At 50.9% G+C, this 11,905-nt stretch overlaps 1 protein-coding gene across 3 annotated transcripts; it reads right to left on the reverse strand.

Moving 5' to 3' along the window:
- Positions 1–1,496: 1,496 nt before the first annotated feature.
- Positions 1,497–8,325, reverse strand: PRKAB1 (protein kinase AMP-activated non-catalytic subunit beta 1). Of its 3 annotated transcripts, XM_054288671.1 has the most exons (8): positions 8,290–8,325; positions 7,292–7,460; positions 6,722–6,888; positions 5,727–5,820; positions 4,910–5,024; positions 3,576–3,709; positions 3,044–3,112; positions 1,497–2,960 (listed from the first exon to the last, which is right to left on the reverse strand). In XM_054288671.1, exons 2-8 carry the CDS (start codon positions 7,448–7,450, stop codon positions 2,883–2,885), a joined length of 816 nt encoding a protein of 271 aa, XP_054144646.1. In that variant the 5' UTR covers positions 7,451–7,460; positions 8,290–8,325; the 3' UTR covers positions 1,497–2,882. The 3 variants fall into 3 exon arrangements, with proteins under 3 accessions (XP_054144646.1, XP_054144644.1, XP_054144645.1); XM_054288669.1 differs by having other exon boundaries at positions 1,497–3,112; XM_054288670.1 differs by lacking the exon at positions 8,290–8,325 and adding an exon at positions 7,881–8,048 and having other exon boundaries at positions 1,497–3,112.
- Positions 8,326–11,905: the final 3,580 nt, after the last annotated feature.

An 11,905-nucleotide genomic window follows, 5' to 3' on the forward strand; every position in this document is an offset into this window, starting at 1 on the left:
ATGCTGACTTGTTCAATGTTCCTTTATTTCTTTTACTGTGCACAAACAATACTTATTTAAAGCTCATTGTTGCAGTCCTATGATGCATGATTCGAATTGTAACAAAACTAAATTAATCCAGAAACTGGTGGAGTAAAAAAAAATTATTTCTTGAGCTTTCTGATTCCCAAGAACCCTACACAAATCCATGTCAGCTTGACCCCCACATGCTGTGCTGAAATTCAGGGGGTTGGGGAGGGCAGGCAGCTCTTGTTATTCCTGTACTGGTTTACTCCAGGGTCCCCAAAAGTGACTGTAACAAAAGCGTCTGCATCTACCTTTAAAAAAATGTGCTCTCCTAGCAACAGCCAAGAATAAACATAACAGCACAGACTGTGAGCTGTGGGTGGGGAATGTAAGTGAGCTAATAAATCCAACTCTTGATCCAGCTTCTGCCTTTGGAGGGATTTGATTCATCCCATTGCAATAAGGGAACACAGAGTGATTAATTCATTCACCTGTCAAGCCAAAAATGACCCAGCAAAAAACCCCAATGTAACACCCCAAAACCAACCCCCTAGTAAAAACCAAAACAGCCAGCTTTCCTCTTCTTCATCCTGCTGGAGAGAAAGGGCTGAGGGTGGCAGAGGCTTACCTGAGGAGATCTGTGGCTCCTGGCACTGTCACTTGGGGTGCCAGGGGCCAACTCACCTCCATCACTGCTGCTCATGGCTGGGGAGGCCTGGGGAGAGCTGGGCTTGGTCCCCGTGGGCAGGGAAGGGTGGAGCAGAGGGAGCAGAGGGAGGGTCCCTCCTGCAGGCCCTCCACAGCCTGGGGCCCCACTGTGGGCTCCCAACCTTTGGGGCTGCAAAAGCTGATGGTGCAGTGGCAGCTGCAGTCCCTGTACTGAGCCCTCTGCCAGCTGACACAGGGCCAGGGGTTACCAACCAAAAATCAAAAATCCTTAAGCTTTCTACACAGCAATTTTTCCTGTCCTGTGGTTCCACCATAGCTGATGCACTGCTGAAGAACATGGAGTGCTCTGCAGGTACCAGCACTGAGCACACAACCCACAGCCTTGGCCCTCCTGGACACTGCAGGGACACAGAATGTCACAGATTGTCCCCTCACACAGCTGAGGAGGACCCTCACACCCTGGTGAGGACAAAGGCTTGGGGAAAAACGTCTGCTTGAAGTGGCTGCTGGAACAAAGAGAAGCTGACAGGAGGCTTAAGGCCCATCCCAAGCTTTCCAGCTCTGCTGCTGGAGCTTTTAAATAACTGGACTCTTGTCCTTCCTCTAAACTCACAAATAAACACAAACACCTCGGTCTTGTTCACTGACTGAGTGCAAGAGGAGAAAGTGTTTCAATCTGCACCATTTAATGAAAAGCTTGTACAACCCACCAAAGCATAAAACTGCAATCAGGAAATCACATGTAATAACAAAATAATTCACTGAAGCGAGGTTACCACGGGAGGGAATGGTAGTAACAAGACAAGTCACCCACATCTCTTGAAAATGTTTTATTTGTTTCTAAAGAGGTTGAAAACAAGCAATTCTGTAGTTCAGAATACTAAATACTATCCATAGCACAGAATGAAGAAAGAGTTTTCAGAGAAAACCATTGCACTAGACCCAGATCTACTCAGCTACTGAAGATATTGCAACAAGGCTGGTGAACAGACCCCAGGCTGGCAAGGCACCCTCCCACTGTGGCTCACCCCACGCTGGCTGCTGCAGCTCTGTCCCCACTCTGAGTCCTCACAGACTTGTGCAAAGTGCTTCCCCCACGCTGGGAGGGGCTGCTTGTCATTGGCACGGGCACGGTGCCCCAGGCACCACAACAAGCACGCTGGCAGCAGGTTTGCATTAATGTTGCATTTGTTTTGGGATAAAACAGGCTGTCAGCACCAAGGACAGGCAGCCTGGCATTACTAGAATCACTTAGAAAACAGAAACAGAATAAAAAGTTGCCCGGCTCCAGCCCTGGGCACAGAGGGTGCTGCATCCAGCACTCTGCTGACACTGAGGGGTGAGTTTGGCCACTGGACACAGGAGACTTACAGTCACTCTCAGGCTGTTACTGAGGAGCTCATCCCTAAACTGAATCCATCCATCTCCTTCCTCTCTCAGCTTAAGGAAGTCCTCATTAGTGACAGCAAGAGAAACCAGTTTTCCAAAAGCAGATTACTGCAAGACACAGTTATGATAAATCCAGCCATTAAAAACAGTTGTCTTTACCAGAAATTCCACAGGGGAAAAGATGTATTTCAGTTCTCATGAAGAGAAAAAACTACAGAGCTATTCACAGTAGAAACAGTGCACCCCACTCTACCGTAAAATAATAATGAGCTTGTAGTGATGATTATGTTGCTGATTTTGCCCAGAAAAGGCTGCTACAAAATGATCATCAATATTCACACTTACTTCAGCCAGGCAAGTTTGGAACTTGCTACTGAAATAGTGTTTGATGAGCAATGGAAGCAGTAATGAGCCTGCTTTTGCTGAGTGTTATGCTCAAATCAGATTCCCCAAGAATCCTGAACTTTCCAGACTTTGGGCTGGCAGACTCCCAGTCTGCCTTGCTGCTAAAGCTCTTTGATCTCTTGCTGCCCTGACATTATTCAGCCTAATTAAATTGGTGGTTTTTTAACTCAGCTGACAAGGGGCACTGACACCTTGGCCACCTGTCTGGGTGCTGTGAAGCTGCCATTTCCAAGAACTTCCACGGTGGGGCTAACAAAATAAGGCAAATACAGGAGAACCTGGAAGTCTCAGGAAAAATATGAAATCAGAGTTTGTTTGCTACAGCTCAGAGCAGAAGTACATTTGGTTATGTGAAGCATTTTCTTCTGAGACTGCACTGGCCCAGAACAATTGGTCACAAATGACTGTGATGCTCATATTGGCTTGTACAGCAAAGTGGTCACGTATTTCTTCTTGTAACGGTGTGTAGCACTGAGCACCATCACTCCATCCTACAGGGGAGGGAAAACAAGTGAGCAAGTGCCATGGCCAGACACCCAGGCTGCCCCTGGGCACGACATGCCCTGGCTCTCACCTTGATGGAAAGTGCATACAGGTGGTTCAGCATGACGTGGTTGGGCTCAGGGAGCAGAGCAGGGTCACACTGCAGAGAAGAGGGACAGTGTGACAGTAAGAGTGTGACAGTAACACAAGTGACAGTTCACTCACAGCTGAGGGGTGACAAACAGCATCTGTGACCAGCCACCGAGTCCATCACAAACACAGTCACCATTTTAGAACAACCCCAGGGTAAAACCCTCTGCATCCTCACCAGCACCATGAATCAGACTGTGATTATCCCTTATGTGCTTCTGGGGTCTTAACAGTTAACAAGATTAAGATTTTGGGAGGGAAACAGCATTTCAGATTTCCATTTTAAAGACAGTCAACTAGAAAAATAGATTTACTTCAGATAAATCCTTGTGGACATACATAATAAGGAACTCACCAGCACAATAACTTATCCTAAGGTTTTTCCTAAGCTGTCCCTTGCCCATATCCAGATTTTTCCCCACCTGTTCCCATCCTCATGGGCATTATTTAACAAAGCAAAGTGATGCACTCACAGAAATGCCTGTGTCCTTGTTCAGGATGACCTGCAACAGGTGTGGGGGGAGAATGGGGGGGGATTTAAAGCGCTCCTCTGCCTTGCAGACATAGGGCTCCTGGTGGTAAGGTCCTGGGGGTGAACTGGACAGCTCTGCCAGAGATCAAATGGTAAATATGGTAAATATTTCATTCTGAATGCTTTGTGAGAACATCTGCTCTTTATAGGTACATGCAGCCTAAAGGAATCAATGGCACTTAAGTACAACTGCAGCAGCTGGTGCAGTGCCAGAGGATCAGTCACTGCCCAAGAGGGGATTTAAGGTGCCCAAAGTCTGACTTGGAAGGAGCTGTGAGGTTCTGGGCAGCAGAGTTCTGAGGGCACAACTGCACTTCAGAACTTCTTTGTCATCTCTGCCCAGCACTTCTCCTGCTAACAGCCCACAGTGCAGGCTGCCCTACAAGGGCAAGGACATGGGAAGCACCTGAGAAAGGCAACTGCTCCCCCCTGCAGGCTGGGCTGTGGGAAGAGCCCTTCCAAGTCTGATCAGGGAAAGGAAACACTGCTACAGCCTGTGGGGGAAGGCATCTGCTAGAATCTCCTCCTGGCCTGCCCCACTATCACACAACACTTCCTCCAAAAAGGCTTTGTCCAGGGCAAAGTCACACAGAGCAAACACACCCAAGCACAGCTCCTGCCCCAGGCTCAAAGGTCTGCTGAAGGAGGGTGGAAGGTGCTGCCTCAGTCATGGCCTCCATCCCTACAGAGCTCAGCAGCCAACAGGGCAGGGCTGACCTCAGACACGGCTCAAGCTAAACCCCACCTCTCTCCTGTTACACTGGAAGATGAAACTTCATCCAGAATTGCATTTTTGTATTACTCTTAGGTAGATCATGTACACTACACTGTGAGGATACTCCCCAGCCTGTGTGATGACTGAGATGCACCTAATTTCTCCCTGCTTGAGTGCAACCCCTGACCCCCTCAGCCACCTGCTTAGCAGAGAAGACTGAATGAGGAGCAGTGCAGGCTCTCAACGTTGGTTTGATGGGGTAAAGCAGAGACTGATCCACCAGTGACTGCCCTAAACCCAGCCATGCACACAGCAGGGGCAAACAAAGTTACTGAGCACCCAGGGCTCCCTCCTCATCAGATCTGTGTTGCTTTGTCACAGGCTTCCCCCTCTGTGCATTCTACTTTCTTCCTTTGGGCATTTGTGATTCCTGCACACATCCCAGGGCCTGACACAAGTGGAGATTAATCTCTGCTGGAGCTTTAACTCAGATAAAAAGGGAAAATGAAATTTTGAACAGCTCTAAAAAGTGTGACACAAAGTTACCAGTGAGCTCATACCAGACATGTCTGAACATTTTTGGGAGTCCACCATCAAAGCATCAAACACTTCAAAGTCAGTTTTCTTCACCTGGATGATGTTGTTGACAGTACCCAGCTGGCTGGTTACTACTGGCTGCCAAAAGACAAGACAGAAAAACCAGAATAAAAAAAGCCTGTGGGACTAATAGATTCTCAGAACTGCACAATCAGCATTACCAAGAATGAGGTACAATTACATTTGAAATATGACAGAACCAGATGTGAGAAGAGCTCAATGAGTGTTAGGTTAAGAGGAAGTGCAGGATTTTAAGGGCTGGGAGGGGAAAATGCCAGCTGAACCTGCCAAGCCCACAGGGCTCCAGACAAGGCAGGGGTCAGCTCTGGGCTGGAGCTACCTGTGACACCAGCTCTGGACACTGTCCTTGAGCACGTGCGGAACTGCTGGGCAGGCTGGGGTTAAAGCTCTTTTTACAGCAGAGGAGGAAAAGCAGGCCTGGTAGATTTTGGCACAATTACTGGACTGTGAAAAGATCTAGAGCAGCAATAGCAACATGCTGGCACAGAGAGCCAGGAAGGCACAGCAAGCTCTGGGCTGCCAGCAGTGCTGCAATGCTCTAAAAGGCAGTTTGGCACTGGGCAAGCAAAGCTTGGCATCACCTATAAACCAATGGCTAAGAGCTCCTGTCCCTCATTGCATCTCCTGCCCTCTGAGCTCAGGCTGATGCTGCCACCCAGGACAGCAGCCAGCAGAAACCTCTCTGTCACCAGCCTGAACAGCCCCTTTCTCCTCTTCAGATGCCTCAATCAATAAGCAGAGACTCAAAGCAAACTTCACCTCTGCAGGATCGTGTGTCCACTGCCCATCCACGAGGAACTTGTACTGGTGCTCTCCTTCTGGCAGGTCCAGGATTGCCACAAAGTTATTGTGACTGGAATTCAAGACAAACAATCAGCCCTGCAGAATTCTGAGAAGTGCCTTGGTCTCTAAGCTGTGACACACACTGTGACACAGAGCAGAAGCCTCCTCATGCAAAACCTTAAACAGGCAGAGAATCTCTGATGCAATCCAAAGGCAAGGAATCAAATTATGATTAATGCTCATGATAATTTCCTCTGTGACAGTGAGTGCCCCCACACTCCTGACATCCCATAACTGGCACTGAGCTTTTGTAAAGTCACTCTCACATCTTCATGTTACTTGTTAGCACAAGAGACCTCATTTATCTGCTGATGGAACAAGATCAGCTTTCTCATATTTCCCTGCCTTTCAGTATTTGCCATCATAAACTGCATTTCCCAAATGCCCGTGAAATAAATGAACAATGAGCAGATAAAAGCAGCAACTCAATACTTCTGGGTTACTTTGGGTCTGCAGAGCTGCTGCTTGGCAATTTCCAAACTCTGTGAGGAATCAGGGCTGTGAACTCCCTGATTCTTCAGAAGGCTTTAGCAGCATCTCAAAAAAGCTGAGAAACTGTTGATGCTGCTCCAACAGGCTTCTGGGCCCTCTGAGCTGGGCAAAAGCCACTGACATGGCAAGGATGTCTCACAGACACTGTGTGTGATGGAACCAGCTCTCCTTTCCCTGCTCCAGGCTCACAGCAGGGACAGATTGCGGTCATCTGTGTGCTGTGCCCAGTGAACTGACACACAGCTCAGCTTCCACTCTGTGCCATCCAAGAATGGAGAAGCCACTCTGTCATCAAGGGCAGAGGAGAGAGGCAGCACAGTGGTAAACCCAGCCCAATCCCATCTCTGAGCTGCCCACCTCCCTCATGGCGCTGAGCACTGCCAGTCCATGGGGAACACGCTGCAGCAGCACTCCCTTACCTCCTTGTCAGAGGAATTTTACTCCAGTTGTTGAAGGACCCTGACAAATAAACCTCCTTCCCCCCTCCAGTCCAGCGGAACACCGTAGGCCGAGCTTGAGTGGGGGTTTTGTCATTCACCTCCAGGTCCTGCTGCCAAGCTAGAAATTCCTCTTTCTCCAATGGAGCCTGCAAGCACAATGTCTCAATCAAAAAAGGTTCTTTCCCACCAGACTCAGAGAACCTGTGCTGTACTGAAAGCCTTTTTTGCCCTCAGGCAGGATTCTCTAAGTTTACTACAAGCAGGTTTTGTCAGATGCAGAATACAAAATGCATTTCTAGATACTGTTCACAAGTTCATTTGCACAAATTCTGCAAAGGTGTTAAAGCCTTCCAAATTTGCAGGAAGAGTGGAAGGCAAAATAATGCTCTTCCCTCCAGTTATACCTGCTTAAACACCAATTCACTCCTTGGCATGGGAAGGAAGGGGGATGGACAGCTCTGTGTAAACTCAATGACAAAACCCCTGCAGGTTCCAAACAGCCCCAGAGCATTCCAAGCAAGCAATGCTGGGAGAACAAACCAGCAATACCTTCATTTCCTCTGGATGGAACAAGTCTGCATCTTCAGGGCTGTCCATGAGGATTTTGGGTCTGTCCCCCTCCTTGGTGGCTCCTCCTGAGCTGTCCCCTCGGGTGCCTTTGTGCCCATGGCGCTCCAGCCCCGCACGCTCGCTGCTCGTGTTCCCCATTTCCGTGGATCTAAAGGAGCAGGGAAAGCCGGATCAGCACAGCACTCCCACAGCTGGAACACCAGCAGGCAGGAAAGGAAACTCATCAGTGGCCTTGGGCTGTGCTTTTGAGTTGAAGAGCCTCAGAAACGTGATTAACCCATTGTGAAGTGACACCACGCTCTGAACAAAGGCACTGGCACTTTTTAGCCTCTGCTGATGATGTTCTACATGAGCAGCTCTACCGGAGCCAGCCAGGCAGGGAGCTGACCCAGCAGGTCCCTGGCACACAGCACGGAGCTGCTGTGCCCTCCCAAGCCAAGGGCTCGATCTTTGCCTCCTGCCCCCCGTGCACACAGCGCTGCACCTCGCCAGCTGCAACGCCAGGGGAACTTTCTGCTCCAAAAGCAGCCAGCCTGAAACGTGACCGCTCTAGAGTAAGTTATCTCACCCTGTTGAGGATGCTGAGAGCAGCTGAAGGGGGCTCTAAACAAATAATCACAGAATGGATGTCCCGTGCTTCAGGGCCCACAGGGACCACCCGGGCCAGCTCCTGGCCCTGCACAGACACCCAACGCTCCCACCCAGTGCCTAAGAGCGGTGTCCCAGCGCTCCTGGAGCTCTGGCAGCCTGGGGGCTGTGACCGCTCCCTGGGGACAGCTCAGTCCCTCTGTCCCCGCTCTCCTCAGGGAGCGGCAGCGCCTGCACACACCCAGCCCCGCCTGGGTGAGCACGGAAGGGGCCCGCGGGCGCACCGGGACCTCCGCGGGGCACGGGGGCCCAGCCCGGCCTGGCAGCCCCGGGACCGCGACCCCGGGAGCCGCCGCTGCCCTGCCCAGCCCCGCCGGGCCCGCACCCACCGCCCGCCGCGCTCCCGCCGCCGCCGCCGCCGCGCTTCCGCTTCCGCCGGGCCCGGCCCGCGCCCGCCGGGGGGAACCGAGCCCGGCGCGGCCGTTCCGGGCTGGCCCGCGCTCCAGGGCGGGCTCCATGGTCAGCTCCATGGTGAACTCCATGGGGACTCCATGGGGGACTCCATGGCAAGCTCCATGGCAGGCTCCATAGCGAGCTCCATGGCGGGCTCCATGGTCAGCTCCATGGGGGCCTCCATGGTGAGCTCCATGGTGAGCTCCATGGGGGCTCCATGGGGGGCTCCATGATGAACTCCGTGGCGGGCTCCATGGTCAGCTCCATGGGGAGCTCCATGGTGAACTCCATGGTGAGCTCCATGGTGAGCTCCATGGTCAGCTCCATGGCGGGCTCCATGGGGGCTCCATGGTGAACTCCATGGTCAGCTCCATGGAGGGCTCCATGGGGTGCCCCAGGGCAGGCTCCATGGTCAGCTCCAGGCCAGGCTACCCCCGCGCCTCCTCAGCACCCACTGCTGGCGGGCACGGCTCCTTGCCTGCCCCGGGAGCCGCCGTGGCCCGGGCAGTGCCTGAGGGCGGTGTTGGAGCCATGGGCAATGGTGCGTCCCTGAGGGCGGTCAGAGCGCGCTGGAACAGTCAGCTCTGGCGTCCGAGGAGGTACAGATGGAAGGCCAAGTCCTTAAATGATAAATATTTCCCAACTGAAACGACACTGATACATTTCTCAAAGCATTCCCACTCACACTATCTGGTTTTACCCTTGGCTCTCCCCCGGCTCTTGCTGGTTTTTTATTCCCCTTTCCTCATCACCACAGAGCTGACACCTGCAGGTGTGCCACCCCTCTCTTTACAGGTAAATTGCTTTTTTGTCATTACAAATAGAAGCAACCTGCACAGAGACAGGAGGATTCCTACCAAACGGAAGCATCCACACACTGCACCATTGTGGGATGAGTTCTGCCGGGACGGCTGTGCCAGTGCAGTGCTGGCTCCCGCTGTGTTTCAGGGTACAGCTGCTCCCTTTTTGCCCCTGGGGTCGAACACCCTGCCCAGGACAGGCTGCCAAGGCTGCCAGGGCAGTGTGTGCAGGCAGCTCTTCCCCAGCCCTGCACACAGCCCCTGCTGTAAAATGCAGCTGCTGTTATTTTGGCATTTCACACAGCTTAGTGCTCCTGAATTCCTTGTCTCCAACCCCAATTGTTTTGTTCTCCCCAGTTTTCTTGGCCAGCACTGTTTGCAGCACAGGGTATCGTGTCTTGCCCATCATTTGCCCATCCAGGACCATTGTGATGATCTGCACAGCAGCCACATAGACCCACTACAGGCCACAGTACCTTCATCTGGGGCCTGGCCTTTGCAGTGTTTTTGTTCTTCTAGGAACCACAGAGTGGTAACAGACTGCAGGGTAAGGCCTGCTAGCAGATAATGAGGCTGTGGTAACTACTCTGTGGTAGGTACAAGCATTCATTTTAAAGTCTGGTGTTAAAATGTGATGGTTCCCCCTTCCATGGTGATGAACCATCCGTGGTGTGCTCCATGCCAAAACCTCTGGGAGCTGCTGGCCTGTGGACAGGACAGAGGCCATGGACAAGGCATCTCAGCCTCACTGTTCCTTCTCCCTGTTTTCCCTGTGTCTGCTCCCTTTCAGGACTGGTTCTTGTCTCTCCTCACCCTGACAGGTGGGTGTAGCACACTCCTGGAGCACTCAGCTGTAACTCACTCTGTCAGGTGCTGCTCCCTGAGAGGGCTGGATGACATCCCACCATGAACACCTAAATCATCCCCACCTCCTCACACACGTCTGTGTGCATGTCCTTGCATTCACTGGAGTGTTGTTTTCTCCCCTCAGCCTGAGTGGGAGCCCCATTCCCTCTCAGCTGTTGGTGCAGGAGATGTGGGAAGTGAGGGATTAGCTAAAGACAAGCCACAGGGCCTGGCAGAGCTCAGCCTCCCACTGATTCTCTGGAACCCTGAAGTTCTGCTCCTCCCTTTAACAGCATCTGTGACTTTTGACTCCTTTTATGCTCTGCAGCTTGAAGGGCATAAAAACTCCCCCTGTTCCACCCCATCTGAACCAGCCTCCACATTCCAAAGGAACACTACAAAATATCTTTTCTACCTCTGCCCCTGTTGGGGTAAAAAGACCAGGGGAAAACACAAGTGACTAATTCTGAATAAGAAATTCCCTTAAAAAAACAAACAAAATATCCCCAAAACAAACAAACAAAACCAAAATTCTCTTTCAGACTGTTCATAGCCCATAAAACAAGATCAAAATAATAGATGAAATGCTTCATCTGGTGTCATGACTGTGCCACAACACCTCCTAGGACAATGTGAGGTTTTAAAAGCAGAGGCTTGTAAAAGACCTGCAGGATATGAGGAGCTGTGTGGTCTCTGTTAGTTGCCATTCAGTAGCCACAAGCAAAGCTCAGCTCCTTTTTCCTCCCCTCACACCAACCTTTTTTAGTAAACATGAGCTAGACCTGGCCTGACTATTAAATCTTCTTAGTCAGAAGTTAATTTTAAGGCAGTTTGGTTATTGGCTCTTAAAATGACGAGACTCAGCAGAGCTGGTCAAAGTTCTGGGAATCATTACAGAGCACTTTGGGTGCTGTACAGGCTGAGGGGTCAAATGAAGTGACATCTTTGCTACTGAGTCACTCTACCCCCTTGGAGATATCACTTACCATCCCTCTCTATCAGCTGACTCATTTTAAAAGAGAGGAAGGACCAAAGAGGAGAGGTGTGAGGTCAGGACAGACCTGTGTTAGGGGAATGCATGTCTTGGATTAGATGGAGTGAAGAGTGACCCTTACAAGCTTTTCAGGCACAGAAGTAAGGGATGGAACTCACCAAACACCATGCTCTAGGCCAGAATCTCTCATTTTCACTGTTTGGACTATATCTCTTATTATTTGATTAAAATCAAAAGGCAATTGAGCCCCCACTGAATACTGGTTGAAAAGTGAACATGAGGCTGCCACAGCTCACCATAACCACAGAGCCTGCTTTGGTCTGGATACTTCACTTCCAGTGGAGTTTCTCCTTCTCTTACCTCAGAGTAGGTGTCAAAAAAGAAATGCCTTCAGCCTCATGCTGTGCAGTTCAAAGTCCTGAAGAATCCATTGAAATCTGGCAAAGTTCTTTTCCCTTGACATGATGCAAGCTTATTTAGCAAGAGAGAAGTCACTGCAAGTGGTGTGGAAGCTGACTCAGCCCTCCAGCGAGAGATGACAAACGCAGAGGAGCCATCCTCAGACGTGAGCTGGGAGATCAGATTCACACATGCCATAAATCACATTATAAAGGACACATGAGCAAGTGCTTCTTGCAGCTTGAGTGCTGTGGAGAGTGAGCTGTGTGGGAGCAGAACAGAACTTACCCAGAGTTCCAGACAGGGTAAATTTCTTGCTGTCTTGGAGTCCCAAATTTATTCTTCCATCTTTGCAGTGGCTGATTGATGTTTGCAGGCCCCCTCCTTTTAGGTGACTTGTGGGTTTAGCCCCCTTAGGCTGGCAGGGAGTGCAGCAGAGGAGGTTGGGCAGCCTCCCAGAGGCTCAGTCCCCTCTCAGGGACACGTGTCCTGCTGAGCTGCAGAACGTGCTGC

The sequence above is a fragment of the Melozone crissalis genome, unplaced genomic scaffold (genome assembly GCF_028551555.1).
Source record: "Melozone crissalis strain CALT ecotype California unplaced genomic scaffold, PUWL_Pcris_2 ptg000063l_1, whole genome shotgun sequence".
NCBI lineage: Eukaryota > Metazoa > Chordata > Aves > Passeriformes > Passerellidae > Melozone > Melozone crissalis.